This window comes from Propithecus coquereli, unplaced genomic scaffold (assembly GCF_000956105.1).
Source record: "Propithecus coquereli isolate 6110/MARCELLA unplaced genomic scaffold, Pcoq_1.0 Scaffold210, whole genome shotgun sequence".
Taxonomy (NCBI): domain Eukaryota; kingdom Metazoa; phylum Chordata; class Mammalia; order Primates; family Indriidae; genus Propithecus; species Propithecus coquereli.
Window position 1 is genome coordinate 5,805,096 of NW_012146079.1, and position 27,939 is coordinate 5,833,034.

At 54.3% G+C, this 27,939-nt stretch overlaps 1 protein-coding gene across 2 annotated transcripts; it reads right to left on the reverse strand.

The window, feature by feature from the left end:
- Positions 1-1,078: 1,078 nt before the first annotated feature.
- PSEN2 (presenilin 2) lies at positions 1,079-27,439 on the reverse strand. Of its 2 annotated transcripts, XM_012644407.1 has the most exons (13): positions 27,390-27,439; positions 26,695-26,837; positions 19,280-19,342; positions 16,323-16,483; positions 14,462-14,676; positions 13,036-13,177; positions 10,604-10,671; positions 9,703-9,923; positions 8,930-9,028; positions 6,643-6,726; positions 6,155-6,256; positions 3,061-3,179; positions 1,079-1,733 (listed from the first exon to the last, which is right to left on the reverse strand). In XM_012644407.1, exons 4-13 carry the CDS (start codon positions 16,461-16,463, stop codon positions 1,578-1,580), a joined length of 1,347 nt encoding a protein of 448 aa, XP_012499861.1. In that variant the 5' UTR covers positions 16,464-16,483; positions 19,280-19,342; positions 26,695-26,837; positions 27,390-27,439; the 3' UTR covers positions 1,079-1,577. The 2 variants fall into 2 exon arrangements, with proteins under 2 accessions (XP_012499861.1, XP_012499862.1); XM_012644408.1 differs by lacking the exons at positions 26,695-26,837; positions 27,390-27,439 and adding an exon at positions 22,428-22,464.
- Positions 27,440-27,939: the final 500 nt, after the last annotated feature.

The window sequence follows — 27,939 nt, forward strand, 5'->3', positions numbered from 1 at the left end:
TCACTTCTGTTTTTACCTCTGAATGTGGCCTCGGCCCAGCACTCTCCAGCCAGGCCTTTGACAAAGAACTCTTTCAGCTTCACCAGCCAAAACATTTCCCCAGTCTCATCCTTGGAAACCCCACCTAACACTGCTCTTCTGAAGATAAATATTTGCCCTAATTGCCAAATCTAATGGGCTTTTCACAGTTTTTTCCCCCTTTAACCTCTTGGGAGCTGTCACCATCAGGGACCATCTCTTCGTCTTTAACTGCTCCCTGCTGGTGGCTTTCACGACTGCAAGGCCACTGCTCCTGCACCTCTGACTTGCATTAGTCATCCGCCAGCACTCCCGCCAAACAGCCCCGGGGAAAGCAAGCTCCTGTCACACGTCGAAATGCACAATTCTCATTCCTCTCTTATTCCTGGAACAAGGAGACAGGGCTACCAGTTTGAACTCGAGACGCACGCCCGTGTTTCCTTGGCTGTCTGCCTGCGGCTCTGCACGGCCCCAGCGGGCTCAAGGCCCCACCTGGAGGCATCACTGAGACCCTCTGCAACCGCAGAGTGACCAGAGGCAAAGCCAACCTGTCCACTCCCCAACCACAGCACCCAGGGCGATGGCCACAGTGGGAAAGGAGAGTTCCAAAGCATGGGCTCCCTGGCCTGAGGGTTTCTGCGGAGGGTGGACACTTCCTGAAAGAACCACTCCACATTCTGGTAGCCGCACTGGAGTGTGTCTGACACCGTGCACGACTGAGGCCAGGGGTCTGTCTGGCGCTGGCAGCCTTGCACGCCAGAGCCCACAGACCTCAGGCTCCCGCTCTCCGAATGTCTTCGCTTAGGAAATTTCTAGTTAAAGAAATGAGTGTAGAAAGGTGAGACTGTTAAAAGCCCCTCTCCCTCCAATAGGCCAATCACCCGCTCCCCTGGGGCCCACAGCATAGGTTGCCCTGGCAGTGCGGCTGAGACACCGGGCCAGGGGCCAACATTTACGAACAGACGGTGCCAGCATTCCAACAGGACTCATCTATTTATTGATATTAACATGAAGCCACTTCCCGGCAGTGTGACTGCCTTAATGAGAACAGGATTCGGTTTCTAAAGGTAATAAGGTAACAATGACATCACTGACAAAGGATTGGGGACCTTCCTTAGAGGGAACTGGCTCTTCTCCAGCCAGAGCCACCAGGTGCAGAGCGCGTTCCCGAGCACACACTCCTGGCTCCCGACGTACACACCTCTTCGCTCACGCTCGTCTCGGCCCTGGGGCTTGTTCCAGACCTCGCAAGAGCGGGCGCCCTTCTCCCTGCCCCTGCCCACGGCACCTGACCTTCGCGGTTCGTCTGCACAAACCCTTGTGTCCGGTTAGCGCGGCGAGGCGGTGCCCACAAAGGGGCAGGCCAGAGTCTCGTGACAAAACAGCTAGCACCAAAAAGCTCATTCTGCTTCCTCTCCACAAAGTGAATGATATTTCCTTCTTTCTTTTTTTTTTAAGGAAAGAAAAGTCTTAAAAATATATGGCACTAGAGTGTAAAACTATACAACTGCGTCCAGTTAAAATTCCCTGCAGCTTCCAGCCCACGACACCCGGGTCCCTCAGATGTAGAGCTGATGGGAGGCCAAGGTGTCCATGAAGGGGCGCACCAGGTTGTCCGTGGAGAAGTAGAAGATGAGCCCGAACGTGATGGAGATGGGGAGGGCGGGCAGCGCCTTCTTGAACACGGCAAGCAGCAGGAGGGTCAGACACAAGCCCTGCAGGACAGGATGGGGGAAGGCTGAGGGTGGTGACCCCCTGGTATGGCAGGGGGGGGAAGTTAGTGATGGTCTAGTCCCTGGGCTCAGGAGCTTGTTCGGGGACCAGTTGGACAACAGCACTGGACACCCTCTTATTTCCCCTGGTCCCGAGACAGCTCTGAGAGGTGCCGAGGGCAGGTGTTCTCACCCTCACCACACCCCACCTGTTAATGGTTGAGCCAGAAGCAGCCTCCTCAATTCTGGGCAATGCTCTGCGAGACCCCACTGCCTCCCCAGCTGGCTCCGTGGGCACACAGGAGGGCAGGGTGCCCTCAGGGAATGTGCCCTTATATGAGAACTAGATGGTCTCAACTGAAATGCTAGTGTGGTTCTCAGTGGCTGACACCAAAGGAAGCAAAGGGAAGAGGAAATAGCTTCAGGGCCTTGCCCATCCTGTCCTGACCTGGCTGATGCAGGCAGTGGTCCAGGGTAGGGACGAGGAAGCAGTGCCCGCCCTATCCGTGGGGACAGCAGGGCTCAGGTCAGACAGTCTGGTGGTGGAGGAGCCTGGGTCTACTCTCCCATCCCTGACAACACGTGTGGGCAGAAACACAGTCCTCAAAACACTGGAGCATCGACCTTAATCATGTGCCCTGCCAGGTGATGCCAGGATTTTCCTCAAGGTACAGGACGTGGAGTATGTACCTCTCAGAGACTCCACGTCCTCCAACAGAAAAAACTCAGAGGTGAAATCATTATAGGATGTCTCCCCCATTATGTGCATCTGGCTGTATGAAGTGAGTACAGGGGCCTCTAAATTCCACTGCTGGGGTTCACAGTGATGGGTCTGCTCCCCAATCCCCCGGCGACCCCTGGGTTCAGGACCCTGTGGTATCCGGGTAGCAGGGAGGAGGGGAAGCACACAGCTCCAGGGTGAGAGACCAGGTTCTAATCGCAGCTCTGCCAGTCACAGCTTGGCCCTCACCAGCTCTGTGCCACGGGCAAGGCCATGAAGATACTTCCCCTTCTCTAAATCTGAGGTAACCACCGCACCTCCCAAGTATCCTGAGACTAGCCCACAAGGCTGGCAGCCAGCCCTACGCACAGAGGCGTCCTTGGTGATGTCAGAGCCAGGGCCCTCGGCCGCCCTCCCCTGCGCTGTCCTCACAGGCTGCGGCCCGTCTGGGTGGCGATCGCACCTCCTGCGAGCCTGGGTCAGCCCTCGGCCCCCCTTGCTGCTCAAACCCCTCAGAGAAAAATGCAGACTCCTCAGAGAACCTGGGCCCCCATGTAGACCCCGAGGGGCCCCCCATGGGGGCAGCCCGGGAGCACCCCAGCCACTCACAATGAGGATGGCCACGAAGCAGGCCAGCGTGGTGTTCCAGTCCCCGCTGCCAGTCGCCGCCGCCTTGCCCACTAGCACACTGTAGAAGATGAAGTCCCCGAGGCCGAGCTTCACACCCCCTGTGTGGGCGGAAAAAGCAGACTGTCGCTGAGGACGCTGCAGAGACCAGGAAAAGGAGGACACCACCAGCCTAGGAGGTCCAGCCGCTGTGCCAGCCTGAGGGCACGCAGGGTCAGACAGGCAGTGACCCCGCCCGTCCCAGCCCAGCAGGACTGCAGGACGGGCTGCCTCCAAACAGCCGCTGCCAGCGGGAAAGGGGGGGCCTGCGGACTGGGTGCCTCACAACCCGGCAGAGAGAAGCTGGCTGCGCTGACACACAGGTCAAATGGTGCTGGGCACTCAGCTGAGCAAAGAAAAGGCCAAACACAAGTGTGTTGCCTGGGGCTGAGGGGCTGCTGAACCACTGAGTGCCAGGTGTGGATGACGGACATTTTCTAGGAAATTTAATTACTCTACTTTGAAGAACACATATGAACATGAAGAAAGAGGTCCTGAGACCCTTTCCCCTTACAAGTAGGTAACCACGATTGCTAAGTCGCATACCTATCCCTGGTAAGTAAATCAGAGCTTGTAAAATGCTTTCAGGTTTGTTTTCTTCAGTACAATGGCCCCTGACACTTGTTCATAGGGTAACTCTGTTCACTGTTGACAATAAATATGGTATGTAAAGAATGCAGACCAAGGAGGCCCACCCTCCCTGTCCCTTTCAGGCCCCAAGTCCGTGTCCCTCCTGCTCCTGGCAGGCAGCATCCTGTCCTGTGCCGGGCCCAGCCCTCAGTCCTCCTCCCGTCCGGGGCCCTCTCGCTGCCACGCTGCTCCTGCTGTCCTGCTCTGGCTGGCTCTCTCCCCTCCCTGATCGCTTTTCTTTTTAAATTAGGACTCTCAAATGAACCCAGAGATCACCTCCTGGTCACTCTGGAAATCTAGAGGCACCAGGTCCCCTGTCCCCTAACCAATGCTCTCTGGCAAAGCCACCACATGGCCACCAGGGGACGCTGGCAGCCCTCCTGCTACCTGCCTGTCTGGGCCCCTGTTCGCCTCTGGCTACTCCCCAGGGTCCTCCACTGGCACCCCTCCCTTCCTCTGTAAGTGTCCCAGACCCTCCCTGGCTACCTAAGCTTCTTGGGGCCCACAGTTTTGACAACGTGTACATGCTGAGCTCCTCCCCAACTCGGGTCTACCGGGCATCCACCTGGGCGTCCCACAGCCCCTCCCGAGCCTCTTGAGCAGCACCACCTTCCATGGGGACCCCCAACACTGGCCACTGGCGCAGTCCTGCCAGCCAGCCCACGCAGGCTGCGTCCCCACCTCCTCTCCCCGTCCACTGCTGCTACCTTGCTTCCTTCCCCTCCTGGTGCCCCGGCAGACTACGTGGGGAATGCAGCTCTCCTCCTGTGATTTTCCTGCTTATAAACCACTAATGGTTCCCCACCACCCCTAGATAAAATACGAGTTCTTCCAAGACTACAACACACCCTAAGACCCGATGGCCCTCCTCCACTCCTGCAATGACCCCAGTCCACATCCAACAGCCACGGAGCTCCCTGAAGCCTTCAGGTCGAAGTTGAGCCTTTGCAAAGCAAAGGCTGCTGAATTTGACCTATCTTTGTCCCTGGTTACCAGGGGACTAAATCCTTGGAATTTCCTATGTAACAGGAGTGTTTTGGTATTCATGAGCCCTGTGGATCACACCCGAGTTTCTGCTAAAAGACGAGATGACTCAGGATGGGGGCTGGTCACCAGAAGGAACAACTGTGTGATCAGAGGGTTGAAGCTTTGGGCCAGCAAACCTTGGGGGTGGGGGATGAGGCTCAATCAGGTGTCAAACACTGATCCGTCATACCTATGGAACGGAACCCCAATGAAACACTGGACACTGAAGCTAGGTGAACATAGCCATGTGTCAGGAGGGGGATGTGCCCTGTTCCACCAGGAAAGACATGGTAGGGACCCTTCCAGACCTTACCCTGTTTCCTCTGGCTGGCCCTGAGTTGCACTCCTTATAATAAAACTGTAATTGGAAGCATAGTGATTTCCTGAGTGCTGTGATCCTTGGTAGCATTAAATGATTGAGCCTGAGGGTGTTGCGGGAGCCCCAGATTTGTAGCCAGTTGGTCAGAAGAGTGGGTGGCCCATGGACCCTGAGAACTTGCAGCTGGTGTCTGAGGGGAGCCAGTCCCGTGGACCAGGCCTCCTACCCCGTGGGGTCTGCACCAACTGCGGTAGCCAGCACCAGAGGCGAGCAGCAGGGCGCCCGTCGGCACTGTCTGCAGGGCCGCGACCTACTCGTCCTTCCAGTCCTGCCTCGGGTTGATCTTTCCCAAACGCAGCCGTCTTGCATCCCTGGAATCCTTTGTACCATCTCCTGCTCCCACAAGGCCCTTCTTGAGGTGTCGTATACCGCAGCACCTGCCTGTTCCAGGTGCCAGCTGGCATGCAGTGAGTGGTCTGTGATTGTGTCCTAACAGAATAGCACTTTTAATTACTTGGGGAATAATATCTCAGAATGTCTCCAGGTCTGTCTTCAAGACCCTCCCACACCTCTGGTCTACTTAGGCCTCAGCTTCGATCATCTGCCCGTCTGGAAAGTCCCCCTCTTCTAGTGACACTGACTCAACCTCCAGAGCTCAGAAGTTACATCCACAGGTAACCTTCTCCACCCCCTGGAAGCCCCATCCCATGCTCTCCTGGTGCCCCCCTTCAAAGTCCTCACCGGCTTTTACAGTGTGTGTGATCAGTGCCCATGCCCATCACACTGGGAGCCTCCAGGCCCAGCCTCACCCCACCGCGCAGGCAGGCGCACGGTCCGCACTCAATACATGTCGCCTAACCACCTGGTTTAGCCTGGGTGTAGAAGCCCCGAGGGCCCGGCAACAAGACTCCAGCTCTGCAGGCTTCTCCTTGACTTTACAAAGATGCCTCTAATGTGAAAAGGGGCCTCTCCCCTCACACCTCCTCCGCCCAGGCTCCAGGGAGCCTCCACCCTCCGCCCCACCCCTGGGCGAAGCAGACCACGTGAACACAGGCACCTTACTTTCCTCCTCTTCCTCCAGTTCCTCCCCTGGGTAGCCAGGCAGGGGGGCCTCGAAGACTTCAGGGTATGAGGGCTCCCCCAAACTGTCATAGGAGTCTTCTTCTGGGTGTCCAGGAAGAGAAGATGACCATCATTGCCACGAGCAGAGGGCAAGGGAGAGAGACAAAAGCTGGTCAGAGGGCTGCCTGGTCTCTGGGGAAGAAAGATCCAGGAAGGGTCCGCCTGAGCGCCACTGCCTGACCTCGGGGCTCCCCCACCCTCACACCCAGCCACGCCCAGCGGCAAGGAAGCATTAGAGGCTGGCAGGGAGGGGATCAACATTCCCACCCTCGAACACTCTCCAAGATGGTTTATGGATGACACGTCACCCTTCCCCTTCTGAACTCGTGCCCCCCAGAGAGGCTAGGCTAGGCAAGGCTGGGCAGGGCTGGATGCAGGCGAGAAGCTGCTCCCAGTGAAAAGAGGCTGTCAGGCCCCCCAGTACTCACCCATCTCGGGGTCACAGGGGAGCTGCAGGGCTCCCTGAGAGGAGGGATCCAGCTTGGCCATGCCCACTGTCCACACCATGGCAGCTGTGGGGGGAGAAAAGGGTTACAACGCCAGTGGTGCTGACAGTGGCTGCCTGCAGGGCCTGGGGGGAGGTGGCTAGCTTGTGTCCCCGGAAAGCCTGCATGGGACCCTCCATCCTGCCATCCTGTGGGTTATCTGTTCACTGCCCATGGTCAGGAGGCTGCTGGGGGAGGGGTCCAGATTCACTGGCCAGGTCTGGGAAGACAGTGCCTTGGCGAGTCTTTTTCTGCCCCGCTCACAAATAACTACAACAAGGTTAATAACATCAGTGAACGGTTTGATGAACTAATTGTGTTGTTTTTTAAATTGTGAAAAATTTTAAATTGTAAAAAACCTAAAATGTATCATCTTAATAATTTTAAGCATACAGTTTAGTGCTAAGTATTAATATATTCACATTGTTGTGAAACAGATGTCCTGAACTTTTCCATCTTGCAAAACTGCAACTCTATAACCACTGAACGACTGCCCCAGCCACTGGTAACCACCACTCCACCGTTTGTCCCTGTGAATCTGATGGCCCCAGGCTCTCATACAGGGTGGAATCATACAGTGTCTATCTTTTGTGACTGGTTTAATTCACTCAGCATGATGTCCTCAAGGTTCACCCACGTTACTGCATGTGTCAGAATGTCCTTTCCTTTTATGGCTGAGTAATATTCCACTGCATGTGCACCCACACTTTATCCTCCCATTCTGGGACGCTCGGGTGGCTACTGTGAATCACGCTGTGATGAACACCGTGTGCAAGTGTGTGTCCGAGCCCTGCTCTCAGTTCTCCTGGGTGTATACCCACGTGCTGGGTCACGCGGTACTAACTGAATTGTGTTTCATCTCTGGCCTGGACTCACGACTGCGTATCTCCTACTCTCCATCTGAACATCCAGCGAGGGTCTCACGCTCGATAGGCCCCCAACACGCCATTGACAACGGCCCCTCCGACCTGCCCCGCCACGTCTCTCCCTCTCAGGAGACGGCAACTCCATTCTTTTTGTCACTCAGGCCTAGAGCACCAACATCCTCCTTGACTCTGTCTCATGACTCACACCCTAGCCATCAACAAATCTCGCCAATTCTGCTTCCAGAATGTCTCCAGAGTCCAACTGCAGCATCTCACAGCATCTATTGCTGCCCCAGGGCCAAACTCCCAGCCTCTCTCCGCTGGGTTGTTGTTCAGCCTCCAACCCTGGATCCTGCTCCCGCTCTTGTCCCTGTACATTTGTTCTCCATTCAGCAACCTGTGTGACCCTGTTAAAATGTAAAGTCGGGCTGGCCCACAGTCTTCTAGGAGGTTCACATCTCACTCAGAAGCCAAAGTCCTTGGCCATGGCCTGACCTGGATCCCTCCCCTTCCCCTCCCTCCCAAGACACACTGGCCTCCGGGCACTCCCTGAGCACACCAGGCCCATCCCTCTCAGGGTCTCTGCGCTCACTGCTGTTCTTTCTTCCTGGAATGCTGGCCCCATGTTTTCATGCGGTGTTGTCTCTCACCTAAGTCAGGCTGGTCTCCAGTCAAATATCACCTCATGACAGAGGGCTTCCCTGATTGCCTTACATAAAGTACATCCCCCACGACCCTGAAGTCCTCGGTCCCTGAACTCTGCTTTTTCTGCAGAGCACTCACTAGCACCTGAACATGTATCCGTCTATTTCATTACTGTCTACCTCTCCTCCCAAACGGAAGCTCCATCAGAGCCAGGACCTCATTTGTTCACAGGTGAACCCCGAGTCTTGGGCACTCACAACTGTCCCAGCACGGTCTCTGCTCATCCTAGGAACGTGCCTGGAACGTGCTTTCTCACAGGGGCCACGCTGCTGGTGTGTCTGCTCCACCAGCTGACCCCTCATCTGCACAGAGATGATCTAGCATTCTACAGCCGCTTCATGAACTGTCTCCCAGGCCACCCCGCAGACAACACAGGCCCAATCCGGGCTCTCTACCCAAGTAAGCCCTGCCAACGGCAGACGGGAGCGCAGTGCTGCGAGCTCCATGCGGCCTGGGACCACGTGGTCTTGCTTCCTGCTGGACGCCCGATGCCTAGCAGTGTCTGCCCCAAAGTGGGGACCTGATGCACACTGTGTTGAGTGCATACATAAATCCAAATCCCTATACACTGAACGCCACGGCCAGGAAGCAGTCCCTTGTCCCCACTACAGACCACATGCTGACCCCATGGTCAGGCAGAGGCATGGCAGCCCACTCACATGAGTATATCAGGGCAGGGAATATGGGCTCGTTTCTCTCCTGGGCAGTTTCCACCAGCATTCTCAGTGGCCCTTTGGGACACAGTACAGCGACAAGATCTGGGAAACAGAGACATCCTTGTCATGTTAAAGAAAGACATTTATTCCCAAGCAGCCCCTGAAGGAGGAGCCAGTCCTGTAGCACCAGGAGCCCCAGGGCGGGACTCTCAGAACGTGCCTTGACACTGGGCTGGCATCCCAGACCCTCCAGAGTCTACACTGGCTGGAGCCCAGAGCAGGGCCTGAAATGGTGACTGCAAGCAGGGGAGAGCTGTGTGCCTGACACCCAGAGGATGGGCTTGAGAGTCCCACTTCTCGAATTTCTTATCCTTAAAATGGAAACAGTAACACTGGCAATGGTAATCTTGCTAATATTAATTAAATAGCAGCTAACATTCGGGGTCATATACAGGTATTTTGCCCAAAGGACTTAGAATTGTCCTAAGGAAATACAACTCAGTGTGTAAATTGCTTAACAGTGCACGTGCTCAATCAGCATGCCAATAATAATGGAAAATAAAGAGGTCAGTGATGGCTGGGTTTTATTTCTAGAATACCAAGAGTCTACGAGGCCTCCTGTGTTTTACAACAGTGAACCTCTCAGAAGGGAGACCACCCAGGCCACCCCAGGAAGCGGGGTGAGCTCTGCAGCTCCTATCCTCCTTGTGCAGCAGTGGGGACGACATGTCCCTGGACGTCACCACCGCCCACTGCCAGGCTTGCCGCCCGCCTACCGTACACAGAGATGGCGCCCAGGATGACCCAGGCGGACCACTCCGGGAGGTACTTGATGAAGACCAGGGCCATGAGCGCGCTGATGGCGATGAGGTAGGCCTGCTGCAGCACGAGAGGCCCCTTCCAGTGGACGCACACCATGCCCACCGCGCCAAAGTTCCAGACGGCCAGCACGAGCGTGGGGTAGTCCATGGCCACGTTGTAGGTCTTGAGCACTTCCCTGCAGGACCAAGGTGTGCCCGTGGGCGGGAGACTCAGTGGAGACGCGACACCCTGACACAGTTCAACGCCATTCAGTCCCAGCCCGGCCTTATTTACCAATGTTCCCTTCCCCACGTCCACTGGCCCTACGGCTAACCATTCGAAATATTTTCTAGAACAAGACGGAAAGTAAACCGAAGACTCATGCTTTGCGTAGTTTACGTAAATGTGTGCTGGTACAACCTGGAAGACCTTTCTCATGTGGAAAAGGTCCTTGGAAAAGTGTTTTTTCCTTGTCCCTCCAATCTCTGTGGGCCCCTGGGTCAGGCTGATATCCCAAATCAAGGGGCAACAGAACAGATAATCATTTCTGTAAACTAGGAAGTACCTGGGCCTAGCCCAGAAATGGGACTGTAAATTTTGAGGGGTTTCTGTCCCCCTATAGGATTCAGAGAACCTCCTCCGTGAGGGCTTGTTTTACGTCAGGAACTGGAAGAGACACGTGGCCCACCATGGAGCCCGACTCACTGTGTCAAGGCCCATAAAAGAGGGGCTCGGTGGCTGGGGCCCTTGGAACAGCCAATGCGAGGGAGGGCTGTGGCTCAACAGTCACCTCTCCCTGCCCAGGTCCTTCGTATCCACCCGTGCTGCGGGGAGAGGGTCCCCAGGGCACCCCTGCTGCTCACAGCTGCCACTCACCCGAGGTAGATATAGGTGAAGAGGAACAGCAACATCAGGGAGGACATGATCAGCCAGCCATGGATGAACTGGACAACAGAACAGACAGGAGGGTCACAAGGTGTCCCGAGCTCCCCAGATCACAAGGTCCCCAGGTTCCTGGGACTGCTACCCAAGCCCCAAAGTCTTTCTTCGTCTGGCTACTCCCTGACCGCGGTTTGGCGGTAGCAAGTGGCCATCATACACGTGAGGACGGCACAGAAATTCAAGTTCTCTCCAGGCCCCTGCAGTGTGTGACGGAGACAAGACTCCCACGGGTCTGCTGACACAGCCTCATGCTCTCCCCACCTCTCTACTCTGCTCCTTCACTTAGAATGGACATGCTAGGCGACTCCTATTCGCCAGGCACTGTTCTGGGCTCGGTAAAGAAAGCTAGAGAAGCCTCTGCCTGTGGCATTGCTCTCCAGCATGCGGGGAGGTAGAGGACATGTAAACAAATAAACATTAGCAAGTGCTGATAACACATAAACAAATATACATTAGCAGGTGGTGATAACAGCTACAGAGAAAACAGCGTTGGCAGGATACAGAGACAGGAGACTCCCTGGCGTGCTATTTTAGATGGACCGGTCAGGGAAGGCCTCTTGAGGGGGCTGTTTTTCAACAGAGACAACCCAGGAAGGCCCTGCCCACCCAGGGGTCCACAAACAGTTCTCAGAAAGACTTGTTCCTCCCCTCCTGGCAACCCTGGGAGAGTGAAGGACAAGAGTGGGGCCCTTAGCTGGCCACTAGCAGTACAGTGACATCACCTCCTACCAGCCTCACCCCCCAGGACCACTGGGACCTCAGCAGACACCTGGTCTACTTGGGGCAGCTTCACCCTTGAGGACCAACCCATCAGTCACTAGCCCAGCCCACTGGGACCTCAGCGGGGACCTGGTCTACCTGGAGTGAAGCACCCGCCTCGGCTGTGTGCACAGCAAAAAGGGCACATGCTGATCCTCTTATCCCCACCTGGCTGCCCAGGCCACTGTCATCTTTTGCCTGAGTGCCTTGGAACCCCCAGGTAAACCTTCCTGGATGGCTGAGGCCCTCTGAACACTCTCTGGAACTGGCCACCTGACACCTACTGCCAGCTTTCCACATTTGCTGTGCTACCCTAGATTGCTTCTACGAATGCTATTTCCTCTGCTCCAAACCAGCTGCCCTCTACCCTGCTTCCCACCATCCACCAACCTCCCCACTGCTATGTTAAAACCCTGCCTCATTTACACAGGTAAATGTTACTTATTTTATCATTATTATTTTTTAGAGGCCAGGAGCGGTGGCTCACACTTATAATTCCAGCACTCTGGGAGGCTGAGGCAGGAGGATCGCTTGAGGTCAGGAGTTCGAGATAAGCCTGAGCAAGAGCAAGACCCCGTCTCTACCAAAAATAGAAAAAATTAGCCGGGTGTGAGGGTATACGCCTATAGTCCCAGCTACTCAGGAGGCTGAGGTGGGAGGATTGCTTGAGCCCAGAAGTTGGAGGATGCACTGTACTATGATGATGCCAGGGTGACAGAGACCCTATCTTGAAAAATAATAATAATAATAATAATAAATCATTATTATTTTTTAGAGACAGGGTCTCTCAATGTTGCTCAGGTTGGGACTCACTCCTGGGCTCAACTGATCCTCCAGCCTCGGCCTCCTGGGATGCCGGGACCACAGGTGTGGCTCCCTCACTGCACCATCTCTGCCCCATCCCTCTCGCCTGGGCACCCCACACCTTCATCTTCCTGCTTCATGAATGGAGCTACCCAAACAAAAAGCACTGTGCTGTGCCTATGTGTGAACAGTTTGAAATTAGGTGATGTCTAGCTTAGCTTTCTGTCATTCTTTAGCTGTTCAAAGCCTTCCTTAGGAGAAAAGCCTGAAATCAACATCTAAAAGTTTATGGCATCTTTGGAGACAAGACGGTGCCGTGATTAGGGCAGGTGCGATGGGCTCTTCCACCACGCCCCGGGGCCACTTACTAGCTGCAGGTGGGCCCAACCCCGCTGTCTCCCGGGGCTGGAAGGCCTGAACATAGCCTCTGTACCTCCCTGTCCAGCAGGGAAATGGAAAAATAAAAATAAATCCGGAGAGGAAGTATCGGGGTGAGGAGAGCCTAAAATAGAGCTTCAGAAAGAGAAGCAAAATAAAATTAACTTCTGAATAGGAGAAGTGACGCATGGCGCATTGCAGGGAGGAACTCAGTTGAGTGGGATTCTGTGCACATGTAACAGACAATAGTATTAGGTCATCTGTGGGGACAGGCTAGGGTGAGAAGGAGTACCAAAAATCAGAGTTTATTTTGCAGAAAAAAAGGAACTCCAGGTTTTTAAAAAAGGTGGCTGTGGAATGGGCCCTGCCAGCAGCGCTGTGGGGCAGATGGGAGGTGGTGGGCGGAGGGCGTGGCCAGGCCTCACCTTGTAGCAGCGGTACTTGTACAGCACCACCAGGAAGATGGTCATGACCACGATGACGCTGATCATGATGAGGGTGTTCAGCACGGAGTTGAGGAGGCGCTGGCCCACCGAGGGCGTGTCCTCAGTGAATGGCGTGTAGATGCTGAGGGAGGAGGCACAGGGCTGGCACTCTGGGTCCCTGCCTGCTCCTGCTCCTGAACGCTCCCCGCCCAGCAACCCTCGACTGTGTGGGGAGGCGCCTGGGAACACCCACGCTGCCCCCGCACAGCCACACACTGCCCTGGCAGAGCGTGGCCACTGTCCCCGTGACTGGTCCTTGTCTTCCAGCCCATTTCCTGCCACTAACCACACGCCTGTGGCTCTCAGCCTCGAGACTGGCCTCATGCAGCAGTGGGGACGTGGGCAGGATGACCTCCCCACCCCCGCTCAGACTAACCCTCTAGGTGCTTCTCTCTGCCCACCCACTTCTCATTCCCCACACCCACACTTCTCCATCAGCCCCACCCAGCCCAGGCCCCTCCACCTGTCGCCTCCCCCACCCGTACCCGGCGGGGCGGCAGCTGCGCGCGCAGCCCAGAAACTCAGGAGGCAGAGACAGAGCGACTGACTGACAGATTGACTGATACCTCCCTCTTCCCAGCCTGGACTGCAGGAGCAAAGCGCTGGCCAAGGCCTCGCGAGGCTTTCACCTGCGCTGCTCTGAGTCCCCTGCAGACACTAAGCTTCCCGAGGGTGGGGGCTTCTTGCTCTACTCCTTTCAAGAACCAAAAACAAACAAATACACACAAACCAAAACAAAAAGTCCCTCCCTTAAAAAAGAAAAGTTTGGAGAAGGTGCTGAGCAGTGACAACCACAGCAGGGGGAGGGAGTGGGAGAGCTTCTCATTTTTCTGTGCTGCTTCTGCATGTATTTTACTAAAACAAAACAAAGGTTTATAAACCTTCCTCCCCAGGCTGGGAGTGAGCTAAGAAATCATCTGGTCCAACCAACCACCTTGTTTTACATTCAAGGGAGCCGAGATCCAGAGAGGAAGTGACTTGCTTGTGGTCATGCAGTGACTGATGGCACAGCTGTGCCCAGGACCTGGCACTTGCAACATCGAGCTCAGCTTGCTTCTGTAGTCAGACCCAGCGTGCCTGAGCGCTCACCTGCAGCACGCACTGTTCTAAGCCCTTTACTTGTATTAACTCACTTACTTCTCCCAGTAACCCCACTCCTGAACCCATTACACAGACCAGGAGACTGAGACAGAGGTTAGGAACGTGCCCAGGCAGGTCACACAGGAGGCAGTGGCCCAGGCCGTGAACCTGGCAGCTCTTCAGCCCTCCTCCCTACTGCCACTGGTGTGGAGCTGCAGGTGCCAACACAGCGGCCACCCTCAACCCAGCCCCACCCTGCCCTGTGCCACCCAGGTCCCCAACTCACAGCTGTCCATTCTTCTCCGTGTAGAAGCGCACAGACTTGATGGTGGCCACCACCACAATCATGCACAGAGTGACGGGCACGAACAGCATGATCACGTGCTTTGCTCCGTATTTGAGGGTCAGCTCTTCCTCCAAGCCTGGTGGCCGCCCGGGGACCCCACTGCAGACATAGCGGTCGGGGTCCTCCTCGCCGTCCTCCTCACTATCCTGGATTCTCTGTGGGAAATCGCATCGTGTGGCTCACAGAATGCCCCCCATGGTGGCCTACTGATGTAGTGCGTGGATTTTTGGAATTGGAAATCAGAAGTTTGAATGTTGTGTTCCAGACGTAAGAAGCCACCTATGTACTATAGTTTAGATGTGGGAGTGTTGGAATTTTTAGGACAGTGGAAAAGTGTATGAGGACAACAGTAGAGAAGATTGAGGGTTGGGCCAAACACCACGGACGAAGGAAGGAGGCTGCACAGCCGGGAAGAGTCTGCAGGCCCACCGCTTAATGGCTAATGAATTCGAAACACATCAAAAGACCTTTCCCCTTCCTAAGTGCAGGGAATTGGCATGGCACTCAACTCTGTTCACGTGGCCATACTGATCTGGGAGGAGACAGGCCAGGTGATGGGGGAACAGATTAAAAACCACTAACTAGAATAGTCAGCATACATGGGGACTCTCTTGGAGGGTGAATAAGACTCCGGGAATTTGGAGAGGAAGAAATTACTTTGAACCTTTTGCCCCACAACATCAAGCATGTCGATTTACAGCCCTGAATCAGAGAGGCTGACGGCTGTCAAGCATCTGGAAGACGTGGGCTCCGGGAAGGGGAGAGAGTGCAAGGGAGGGCAGGATGTCTGCCAGACGCTAGCACAAACAAAAATGTCTGTTTCAGAACTGTGGCAATTCAGGGTCGTTAGCTGCCTTGTTCACAACGTTAGCAGCCAAAGGAAAAGCCAAATGAAACAAAAACCAAAAATGACAGTCACCTCAGTATCACTTCTTTGCAGAGAGAGCCCCAATCTAGGCATTCAGCTGAGAAATGAAAGGAAAACTGTTCATCAACAGGAACTGAAACAACTAAAATGCACAAAACCTCCCGGAGATAAAATAAGAAACTGTCAAGAAAAGGCCGAGCAGTGGCCTTGAGCTGGTGAGATTTCACTCGGAGCTCCGGGGGCCACGGCTCTGTTCTCATGGAGAAAGGAGCTCGAATTTCAGCAAAGGGATTAGGCTGGCTGTGGGAAAACAGTGCACATGAAGGTCTTTAAATTCTATAATGGGCACAGCAGAGAGTGAGATTCAGGCAACTTCAGATGTTTTGCCCTGCAGGAAGGGAGAGGGCACACCGAGTGACTCTCCCAAGGATATCCCACTCTTCGTAATGCAACCGTCCCCGGCCCTGGGGCTACAGAGGGCAGATTGCAGTGCAGCCCGCCCATCCCCAGCTCAAAAGTCTAACATGGATTAGGCACCCATCTCACGGCTACCATGTCTGGCCATCTGCCAAAACATGTTTCCCCTCCAGCTGCCTCTCCTCCTACCATCTAAGCTTCTGTGCTACCTGTCCGAGCATGGGGCAGCCAAACTTACTCTCCCATGACCTGCACTAGAAAGGTAAATCCAAGAAGGCGGGTGGAGTGCGTCATTCGGCCCACTGCCAAATCCATCTTCCACTAGGAAGTGCAGAGTCTACCACGAAGCCCTTGCAGGTGTCAGACCCACCGTGGCGGATCGTCCGCCCCTTTGGCCAATTCTCACCTTTACTTCCCCTTCCCTCCCGCATCAAGTAATGTCTGGTCTTCACCTGTCAGGTACAGGAACCCAGGGCCTGTTTCAAGCCTCCCCCACCCCCCGGTGGTGGGACCTACCCACTGGGCCGTGTTCTCTCCGTCCTCCAGGCCCTGCCTGCCCTCCTGGCAGGAGCGTGGCGAGGGGCTCTCGGCTGACATCAGGGACGTCCGCTCGTCACATACTTCTTCCTCGCTATCAGAGGCCATGAACGTGAGCATGGCCCTGCCTCGGGAGGCACCTAGAGAAAGGAGCACAGGGGACTTGTTCTGCTTTCCTGTGAGACAACAGCAGCAGAGGGCTGAGGGGCGACTGGAGGTGGCGTGAAGACCTGGACACAGGCCCTGCCCCACAGCAAACTTCCAACACATGCACGTCAAAACAGCTGCTGTAAGGCAAGAGTCCCCGAGAGTCACCACCGAGGCCTTGTGTGGGACTGGCCTGAGGAAGACTCATGCCACAGGGGGTGAAACAGCCAACCGGAAAAGACAGGGCCACTCCAAAATGTCAGTGTGCTCATTCATTCGATCAATAAACATCTGTTGCACACCTGTTGTGCACCAAAGATCATGCTGGGCTCTGGGGATACAAAATGAGTAAGAATCACCCTTGTCCTTAAAAAAAAAAAAAAAACCATCCAATGTGACAAATGATATAATCTAGGTGTTCAACAGGAGGAACGGAAGCATAAAGAAGGCACCAAAATCTCAGAGATCAGGACTGTTTTCTCGAGAAGATAACATTTGATGGAGACAGGTTTTTCCAGATGGGTGAGGAGGGCAGAGGGGCACGGAGGATGCCCCAGTGAGGGCCTCACGCTGTCCAGGTGGGGCTGGGTGGGGCTGTGGAGGTCAGAGGGGTCTCGCGCACCACGTTAAGAAGGCGTCCGTCATCCCGGAGACGATCATGACAGACAAGATCAGATCTGTGTTTACAAATGTCACTCTGCTCGATGACCACAAAGGGCAGGTGATGTGCCCCTGCCCCAGACTACTGTGGGAGGTGGGGAGGGCCTCAGGTGACAGCAGGGTGGGTATGACTGAGGGGACAGAGCCCAGGACAGTTGGGAGGTAAATGACAGGACCTGATATGAGGGACAGAATAAGAACAGGGTCTAGGACAACGGCCAGGCGAGTACTAAGAAGGGGAGGACGGGAGCAAAAAGTTTCAGGGGAAATAACGTGAATTTGACCCAGGAACCCATTGAGTGTCTATGGGTTAAGAAGGGGTAAACTTAGCTGGGCACGGTGGCTCACACCTGCAATGCCAGCACTTTGGGAGGCTAAGGTGAGAGGGTCGTGTGAGGCCAGGAGTTCGAGAACAACCTGGGCAACACAGCAAGACCCCATCTCTAAAAAGAGAAGGGGGGAGCTCTCAAGGAGGTGTGTGAAACCCAGGTCTGATGAGTTTAGAAGTGGCAGCCAAAGCCACAGGAGCAGGTGAGACCATCTGTGGTACAAGCAGGCGTGTGGGGTGGGGAAGTGCCACTGAGGGTGGGACCCAGAGGAAGACCAACACTGAAGGGACTAAAAAGGAGGGAAGCCTGCCCCTCCAGGCCAGTCCCAAGTGGGGTTTCTACACAGCAGCACCACATGGAACCCAGCACAGCCCAAATCCACACACATGGAAGGTTTTGGGGCTGGGAAGAACTTCAGACGACCCCTGGCGGATTTGACTGTCACTCTGGACATCCTGGACAGGGACAGCAGCTGAGTCATCAGTAACTTCCCAGGAACCCGAGGGCTGAGTGTCACAGCCCAGGCTCGGATGACCAGGACTGCTCTCTGCTAAAAGTTCGTCTCCACCTCAGTCACTCCTGGAATTCATGTGATTTCTAAGCCAAGCAGGTGGGTTCCTTCCCCCTAGCAGGGCTGTGGCTGCCATCCGTACTGAAGGTGGCCCGCACGACTTCCATGGGGACTTTAACCGCATCCCCTAGTTACAGCAGGGCCTGCCTATTCCCCTCCTGACTCGGGCCTACTACAAAAGGCTCCCCCAACATCTCACAGGGATTTCAAACAATCAAGAACCTTCTGTTTAGGACAGCTAAGTACAGGAGCAGCAACAGCAGGAAGTGAAGTAAGGTAGGAGGCAGGAGGAGGAGGACAGTGCACCCCTGGAGCTCAGCAGGGAGAGAGTCTATTGGCTGTCGGGATTAGATGTTTCTGGGCTACAGGAGTAAGAGGGACACGGAATGCGCCTCAAAGCCCAGGAATACGTTGACAGGCAGAGATTGAAGAGGTGGGTCCTTCTGGGAAGAGGTAACCACTAAAGTGAATGTATGGGCTGGGGACACAATATGGCCCATCCTGTCAACACCAGGCAATCAGATGTGGCTGACACGTGGGGACCGATCGGGGGGGGTCTGGGTGCCTGACCGAGGACTAAGAGCTTAACTCAGCAGAGGAGGGCCAGAGAAAGTTTCCCAACAGCAGGATGTGAACAGAGGTGAACTTGACAGAAGCAGCGTGCCAGCTGAGAAGCGCTCTCTTGGTGGGTGTGGGCCCTCTCCCCTCTTGGAACCCCCCTGGACTAGAGCAGAGCTGCTCCTCAGTGGCCGGTCCTGGAAGCCAGCAGAGTCTAGAGCCCAGTTTGAGGAGACACAGCTCCACAGCCCCAGGGCACCGCCAGGCCTTGGAAGCTCCGAGCTTTAGTTCCTTCATCTACATAAAGGAGAGGAACTATCAGGTGGAGATCTGGGAAAGGAAACTTTAAGGTCCTCCCCTGCAAGGCTTGGCCTCACTAGATAAATCCTAAACAGCTGCGTGCACCAGGAGCTCCCCTTACTACCCGCTCTGGCACGGGTGCACTCACTCGCACCCAAAGACGGGCACCGGAGACAAAACAGCTGGCTGCATTTTCTCAAGCTAAATGACAGCATCCCATCTGAAGCAGTGCCCCAGATGGGATGTGAAGCTTTGGGTGGCTCTTTGAATACTCTGTTTTCTAGCATGTTTGTTTTGGGTGTGAATTAATAATGATGTTACTGTCTTCCTCTTTCTGTTCTTCCCACACTTCTGGAGCACCTGTGACTTACCTCTGCAGTGACTGGAGAAGCAGATCTCAGAGCCCTTGGACTGAAAACGTCACAGGCTGCAGCCTGAGGAAAGAGGACAAGTTCACCCTTCAGACCTACAACAGCTGCGGTGTTCGGAGGATGCCTCCTCTCCCGGGCTCCCAAATAGCAATGCACGAGGAAAATGCATAAATGGGGCAAAAATGCTTCTTTAAAGGAGAAAGGGAGCAACACGAAGGGGAGGACAGAGAAGCAGGGAACCCAGGATCAAGTAGGAGTCCTTCCAATTCCTATTTCTCCACTTAGTTGCCAACTGCTAACAAGACATTCCTGGAAAGCACTTTTGTCTCATGGAGTTTCCCTGAGGTCTGTGAAGGAAGGTGAGCTTAAAGAAGGACCCCTTCCACGTGACACTGTGCTAGACAGAGAGAGACACCTGGCGACTGCTGTCACCATCATCCACACTCACTGACCTCCTACCCCGTGCCCAGGCTTGGTCTCATCAGGACCTGACGGCTCTTCAGGGAGAAACATCAGAAAACCACAAAATATGCTTTTTAACCCACGGAACGTAATTCATACATGTGGCCTTTTCGCCACAAGACAATTGCTCCCTGAGCAACCGCCTTCCCTTACTCTACTTTTAAAATTCCTCCAAAGCCTCCTCTGAAGCTGTGCCCACGACAGTGTGGCCAGGATTCCAAGAAAGCAGGGACAAGGGAGCAGGCAGGGACGAGCTGGTCTCAGTGGTCACAGCAAGGGCGCCATCTGATCACAACCCTGCTAGCCTGGTGGGGCTGACGGGTGGGAGGCACGACTTAGAAACTGGGACGGACTGAATCCCCGGATCACTGTTGTTCAAAGGTGGTCCAGGCCACTGAGGGGGTGGTGGCAGAACACCACCTGCAGAGCCTGTCCAGGCACTAAACACCATAACCCCAGGAGCTGGGAGCTACTGTTCTTCTCCATTTTACGGATAAGGAAACCGAGGTTTAAAAAGTGGTTGGCTCAAGGTCACCCTTGGACCCAGGTCGTCTGTTTCTGTGTTCTTTAACACGAGGCTGCTCATCAAACATGCAGATCCCTGAGCTCCATCCTCACCTGGGGGATCTGAATTTCCAGATGGTCCCTGGTTGGTTCTCTGGCTCCTGTCAGACTGTCCCTGGGGCTGCCCCGCTTTACGGTCACAGGACCAGACCCCTTGCTCAGTAAGGCAAGTGTCCTTCCCTACCTGCCCAGCTGGTCAGCACTACTTGATTGCCGAATGGGGGGATGAGAGAATGAACAGCCCCTGCCACAGAATGCCCCCTCTCTGCTCAGCGAGCAAGGGGGAGGAAGAGCAGTGGAGGATTCTCAGGGGAGCTAAGCTCCAAGGGGAGAACAGAGCTCTCAGGCAGAAAAAGTCCCCAAACGACACCCACTGTGGAGCAGGGTGTGGAAAAACTGGGACGAACTGGACTGACCTTATTGGAAGCAGTAAAAATAAAAAGCTTTAAAAATAGTCACACCTTTTGATCCTGAAATGCTACTTCTCAGAATTTATCCTAAGAAAATAATGTTTACATAAAAATGTGTTGTAATTATACATAACTGTTAAAAAAAAGTGAACACGATTGAAATTTATTTATTTATTTATTTATACATACATACATACAGAGTTTCTCTCTGTTGCCCGGGCTACAGTACCATGGTGTCAGCCTAGCTCACAGCAACCTCAAATTCCTGGGCTCAAGGGATCCTCCTGCCTCAGCCTCCTAAATAGCTGGGACTACAGGCATGCACCATCACACCTGGCTAATTTTTTCTATTTTTAATAGAAATGGGGTCTCGTGCTCTTGCTCAGGCTGGTCTTGAACTCCTGACCTCAAGGGATCCTCCTGCCTCAGCCTCCTGAGTGCTAGGATTATAGGCGTGAGCCACTGCTCCTGGCCCCTATACTATGATATATTCATCTGATGGGGACTATTATAGGACTCCTAAAAATCTTATTTTAAGGAATATTTAGTAACATGGAAAATACCTAATGTTAAATTGAACAGAACATAAACCTTTACCTACTTCATCATCTGAATTTTCCTATAAAATGTATGTACACACAGGACTTGCAAGAAATATCACAAAACATTAAAGTTGATTATCTTTGGATGGTGGGACTGCGGGTGATTTTAATTTTCTTTATATTTTTCTGCATGTCTCAAGTTTCCCTGATAAACATGGACTGCATCTGTAGTTTTCAGGCTGTTAATTTTTAAAGGGAAATAATGAGCATCAACATTTAGACAGGTTTTCTCCTCCTCCTGCCCCTCTGGAATCCCCTCATTGGCCTGGGGGTACAGCAGGGACTTCATGAAGCCATTTTTGCACTTGTTCCTCAGCCCCTCCGAGTTACCCGGCTCCCGAAGGAAAACGGAGCCACTGGGATGTACTTTGCTTCCCTTTTTGATTCCGAAGAGCCTGCTTTGCAAGACACCTAAGTTGGTACTGACGCCTGACGGGCTCTGAAATCCTTGGAGGGAAAAATCCCCAGGCGAACGTGTGCAGATCAACAACCTGGCTAGAGGTCTGTCCACGCCAGAGTGCCGTGACGCAAAGAACTCCCTCGGGAGGCTGACTCATGGGCGGGTGGGGGTGGGGCTGGGCAATGCTCCTACTGTCCACGTCAAATCCCATCAGTGACAAACGACAGCAACCGGCTCTCCCCATCTCCCATCCCTGCTCCCCCCATTCTCTGAGGAAGTGGCAGGAAAATGCACAGTGGCAGAGGGCTGTCCAGGGTGCAGACTATGTTCTGGAAACCCCTCCCAGAAGGAAGCACCATGGCTCACAGCTGCCTGGCTCAGGGTGCAAACATCCAACTTCCAAAGCAGCCACTGCACACACCCACTCATCAGCTGAATGGGGTCTAAAGGCTGAATTAGCCGAACCAAGGAGCCTGACCTAGAGAATCTCCCCAGCAGTGCTTGTGTCAGCAGTTCCCGCAATCATTCTGTAAACCCGGTGACCCAATTTCCTCCACCTCCTTTTCATTTCAGAGAAAAGTGAAGGTTTTGGCCTTAACATTTAAGGCCAACAGAACTAGGTGGGAAACAGATTGTAAAATGCCATAGCAAACGCTAGTGCGTCACAGAAAAGGATGGACCGAAAGCAGACTGGGAGTAACGGCGCTTACCACAAACACTCGGGGCTGCAGGGAAAGGTCTGGATCTCAGATGCTTGGTTTCTGTCTCCTGGCAGGCTAAGTGAACAATGCTCCCTTGCCTGCAAAGAGGGCAGCACTGGTTTTAAACACGTCATTTTCAGTGGTCATGTGGCTACCTCACAGCACTTGCGTGACTCCTGGGAAGTCCCAGAGTCTACCCTTGAAATAAGGAAGGGTTGCTAAGGTCAGATGACACCCTGAGAAATTCCCACAGCTTCCGTGCCCACCTCTCTCCCCCAGCCCTGGGCACTGACCACGTACTTGGCCCCAGTTGACCATGCATCTGTCCATCCAGCTCAGCCCACGTCGTGATGCCCGCCACTGACTGCACGGTTCTGCCCGACACAGGGAGGAGGCCTCAGCCAGAGCTGGGGCCTGAGTCCCAAAAGGAAGCCCGGAAACACCATCCCAGGCTCCCGGACCACAGGCCCCAGGACCCCTCTGATGGGGTCTCCAGAACCTTGACCCAAGCTCTAGATTTACCTCCATTAGGCCTTTCCTAAGCAGAAGTATCCAGGGCCCAGGCAGAGTTCTCTCATTTCCTGAAACAGCCTGGGAAAGGGCAGTTTGGGGGGAAGTGGCACAGGGAGCCCCTAGCAAGCCACCCTTAGGAAGGCCCAGAAATGTGTTTTGTTTTGTTTTTTTAAATGAGAAGCTGCAAGCCAGAGTTGAGCCACATACTCCCTGGCCGCATGGCCTCAGACAATTTAATCTGACAGAGCCCATTTTCTCTTCTGTAAAAAGTAGAACAGGCATATCTTGCAAGATTATCGTAAAAGCTAGAGATAATACGTAAAGTGTCCACCACATGGCAGGTGCTCAATAAATGGTAGTTATAAAGAAGACAATAGAGAGGAGGGGACACCGTGAGAGGGGATATGGAAGCCTGTTGATGCCCCTCTGGAAAAGTTACTAATCTGCTGAAGCACCAGACACACCCTGGCCTCAAAGGCTGGGCCCCAGGGAGAGATCCTGTTTCCATCTAGGCCCAGCCCAGGGCACTCTTGCCATGTGAATGTTTTGGCAAATGAAAGGGCACTTCCATAGGACTATGTCAAAGCTGGAGAGAATCTTAAAGGCCATCTCGTCAGCTCTTCTTTTATAAGTAACTTAAGTCCAGAAAGGCAAATGGAATCAATTAAAGTCCCATGACCAAAAGCCACAGTTAAAACTCAAGTCTCCAAACTGCCCATCAGGGAGCCCTTCCCTGCCCACTCAGCACTTGTGAAGGTCACACAGACAGGCAGCCCCACCGCACACCACGTGGGCTTTCTGGGAACACACTCATATTTACAAAGCATGTACTTTTGCCACAGGCAGGTGTGCGTCTAGAAGTGCCCCTTAATCACTTACTCACCAGATCATCTGCCGCCTTAAAAACCCAATAAATTCTCGATCCTGTCCCCCTACCCACAACTCCCATCCCAGGGTCCACTCTGCTCTCCCTCTGCTACTTCTCTGGTGTGTGTGGCTCCACGGGGGAGGTGCCCACACGTGGGCTGGGGAAGGAGACAGGGCCCTGCTTTTCTGGGCCAAAAGGGAGGGTGGGAAAGTGTCTCGCTGTGGGAATGCTAAGATGAATAACGGCACATTCGAATGCTCTCTCTACACACCCATCAAATCCGGTTTTCCAGTACTCAGTGAAGGGAAAATTCTGAAGGCATAACATCAACAGAAAAAACAGGATGCAACAACTTCATTCATCTAGTTTCCTGCCTCTACTGTTTTCACAGATACATACGTATATGTGCATAGAGAGGAGCCCTGGAAGGAAATTCATGTTAAGAGTGGTTCTCTCTAGGCCGGGCGCGGTGGCTCACGCCTGTAATCCTAGCACTCTGGGAGGCCGAGGCAGGCGGATTGTTTGAGCTCAGGAGTTCGAAACCAGCCTGAGCAAGAGCGAGACCCCCGTCTCTACTAAAATTAGAAAGAAATTAATTGGACAACTAAAAATATATAGAAAAAAAATTAGCCGGGCATGGTGGCGCATGCCTGTAGTCCCAGCTACTCGGGAGGCTAAGGTAGGAGGATCGCTTGAGCCCAGAAGTTTGAGGTTGCTGTGAGCTAGGATGACGCCACGGCACTCTAGCCCGGGCAACACAGTTGAGACTCTGTCTCAAAAAAAAAAAAAAAAAAAGTGTGGTTCTCTCTGTGCTGAAGCCTAAGGGATGACTTAATAAAATATTTCCTTTATTTTCTAGAATGAACATGTAATAATTAAAAAAAAAAAGCCAGGAGGTTTCTGGTTAAGGTATAGCAGAAAGGTGGGCACCCTTTAAATTTTTCTGCCCTTGCTCTAGAATTTTAGTAAAGATGAACAAGCAACCCATCTTCCCAGACAATGAAAATGCTATAAAACAATGATCTCCCCTGTTGACATTTGGTCTTTCCTGAGGACCGATCTGAAATCATTCTTTTCCCCAGACATTAACATGGTGGTCAGACCACCTCCAGGCTTGGAGCCCATGTCAGATCCAGCCACAACGTTCCTCCTGGATGAGCCTGCCTTTCAGCCTGCCAGCCTCGCCCCCAGCTGTAGCAGCCCAGGAACAGGTGGGAATACTTGCAGAAACATTTGCTATCTTGTTGGTTTCCAACTAAACAGTGTCCCAAAGTCAAAGCAACAGCTGAAAAACAGCCAAAGCCAAATGTTTCATTAGGAACATGCATGTGACCTACACACACTGCTTCGGTTTCTTTGGGAAAAAAAAAAATCTTTTTTGTTTGTCAGGAAGTTGCTCACGAGACTCTACAGAAACTTTCTGGGCATCAGTGCAGAAACAAGGGCTGGGGGGCAAATGCGGGAAGCCTCCTGTGCAAAAACTCAAAACATAAAGATGACGTAGTCCACTATGTTCAAATCCTGGTGCTCAAACGCACAGAACCACATAACTGGACCAGCTGCTCAAGCCCCTGAACTTCAGTTTCCCCGGGGAAACTGAGTATAATGACTACTTCAAATCCTAGCACTTTGGGAGGTCAAGGGGGAGGATGGCTTGAGGCCAGGAGTTCAAGACCAGGCTGAGCAATATGGCGAGACCTCATTTCTACAAAAATAGAAAAATTAGCTGGGTGTGGTGGCTCACATCTGTAGTCCCAGCTACTTGGGAGGCTGAGGCAGGAGGATTGCTTGAGCCCGGGAGTTTGAGGTTGCAATGAGCTATGACACCACTGCACTCTAGCCTGGGCAATGGAGTGAGACCCTGTCTTGAAAAAAACAAATAAGTAAAATAAAAACTACTTTAGTGTTATTGAAATTCTTAAGATAACTGTGATAACTACTGCACAAAATAGCTTTTTATTGTATATGAGTAACCCATAAACAAAGTACGTTATGTCATTACTAACCTCAATAACAGAGAAAGGCCAAGGTAGGTGAGAGTCTCTCATTTGGCAAACCGTGGGCACTGGGGCTATGAGCAGCCGGAGAGGGGAGGGGAGACACGCAGGACTATATGCACCATGCCTCCAGGCACACCAAGCAGCAGACTCTAGCCAGGCCCTTCCTCATCCTCATCCTCTTTCTTCCTTCCATTTTCAAATAAGAACAGGTCACTCACTCCCCACACACAAACAAGTCTTGCACTCAGGACTTGGTGCACAGGCACTTCAACACCAGAGGATGCAGTTTTCCCCCAAAATCTGAATCGACATCCATTCCACTCCGAAGCAACACTCCCCCAAGCCCTCATTCCAGCCTCTGCCCTGGAACCCGAGGCCGATCCGGGACGGTCTGCCTGCCACGTCTGGCAGCTGAGGGCACAGCTCTGAGCTGGGGCCGGGACCCCAGGCCCTTCACCAGCTGGGCAGTCACACTCTCACACAGCCACATTCAGCAGAGCGGAAGCAGCTTACCCAAAGCCTTTAATTACTACCAAAGGTCTTGGCTGAAGCTCTTGGAGCTCAGGTGTCCACATAAGGGACTACGTAGATGCAAGGGGCCTCCATACTGGAAATTTCTTTGCCCACAACCCAGCCTATCAATTTTGAGTCAGATTGGTCTGCAGTGTCTGTAGGGGATGCTCCCGGGCCCTCCACCAGTGCGAGGGGACCGAGCTGCTTCACCAGTCACACGTCACCACAGTCCATACCTTTCACGAACTGAAGTAGTAAGGGAATACTTACAGACAGGGACGGCTTATCTAACTAGCAATAGGCTGAGGGCTGGTCCAAGGGATGGACGGCAGGACAAGAGGCCAGGACACCGGGGTCTCAGCCTGGCTCTGCTATATCCTACCTGGGCGACCTTGGGCAAAGTCACTTTAGCTCTGTGGGCTCAGTTTCTTCGTCAATAAAATTCGGGGTCCACGCTAGCTTCAGTTTCAGTTTCCTTCAGCTTCAAAAGCTTGACTCTGGGCGTTTCCCACAGCTGTGAAGTGCCTGATAAAACAACAAACCCCGCCAGTCAGGCAAGCCGGCTCCAGGCCGGGCCCTGCGGCCCTGCCCCTCACGAGCGCGCGAGGAGACCCCGGCTCTCCCCTTCTCCCGCGCAAAGCATGCCCAGGGCCCGGTGCGGCAGGCCGGAAGGACTGGGCGCAACTGAGGTCCCCAGCGGGAAGAAAGAACAAAATGCCCCCGCCACACGCCCCCTAGCCCCACGTGCACTGTTCCTTTAAATGCACCGGCCCTATAACAGCTCGCACCGCGCCCCCTCTCTGGTGGGGGCTCCAGCGGCGGCGGGAGGGCGCGGGGAGGGGGTCTCGGCCAGGCGGGAGGCCTGGGGGCTGCTCTGGCGCCCCTCCCACGCCGCAGTTCCGGCCGACCCCACCGCCGCCTCCCCGGGCCGGGAACGCGGCGCACGCAGGGCCGTAGCCCCAGAGCCGGGGACGGGCCCGCGACCGGGGGCGCGCGGAGGGCAGGGCCGGGCCCGCAGGCCGCAGCTCCAGCCGGCCTTCCGCGCCGCGGGCGACAGGGCCTGGCCCGCGCGCTCACCTGCTCCGCCGCGGCGCCCCGCACAGTTCACGCCGCTGGCGGAGCGCCCGGCCCGACCGGCGCCGGCGCAGACCCCGCCCAGACCGCGCGGCCTCGCCCCGCCCCGGCCCACCCCGTGGCCACGCCGCGCTCCCTCGTCGCCTCCCCCACCTGGAGCCCCGGGCGCGCCGGGGAAGGTACCCGGGCGCGGAAGGTCCTGGCCTGGCGCCTTCTCAGGCCGCGCGGATGGCAGGATCGGCCTGACACTGGAACCGGCAGTGACCTGAGATGGGGTGGGGGCCGGGCCTGTCACCTTCCTGCGGGCCTGGCGGCTCCACGGGGCAGCAGGGCATTTGCTGCGTGTACATTCTCTTTTCGTGTAGTTTTAGGTCCACGTCCCCTCTTTCCTCCTCACTCCCCGCGGGTTCTACTCTCACTGAGGGAGCACTGGTGGCCTGCTGTGAGCGGCCGGTGGCTGGCAGCCCCTGGGCAGCTTCAGGATAGGGACCGGTCACTAGAAAGACCAAGGCAAGGTTAGAGGGTTGAGACTTCCAGCCCCGCCCCCCAACCA

Excerpts from the sequence above, each read along its gene's own strand:
- PSEN2 (XM_012644407.1), bottom strand. The coding sequence starts at position 16,463 with ATGCTCACGTTCATGGCCTCTGATAGCGAGGAAGAAGTATGTGACGAG. Across the intron at positions 9,924-10,603 it reads TTCACCTATATCTACCTCGG|GGAAGTGCTCAAGACCTACA; the intron begins GTGAGTGGCAGC and ends TTGGTCCTGCAG. Across the intron at positions 6,727-8,929 it reads CCCTGCCCTGATATACTCAT|CTGCCATGGTGTGGACAGTG; the intron begins GTGAGTGGGCTG and ends CTCCCCCCACAG.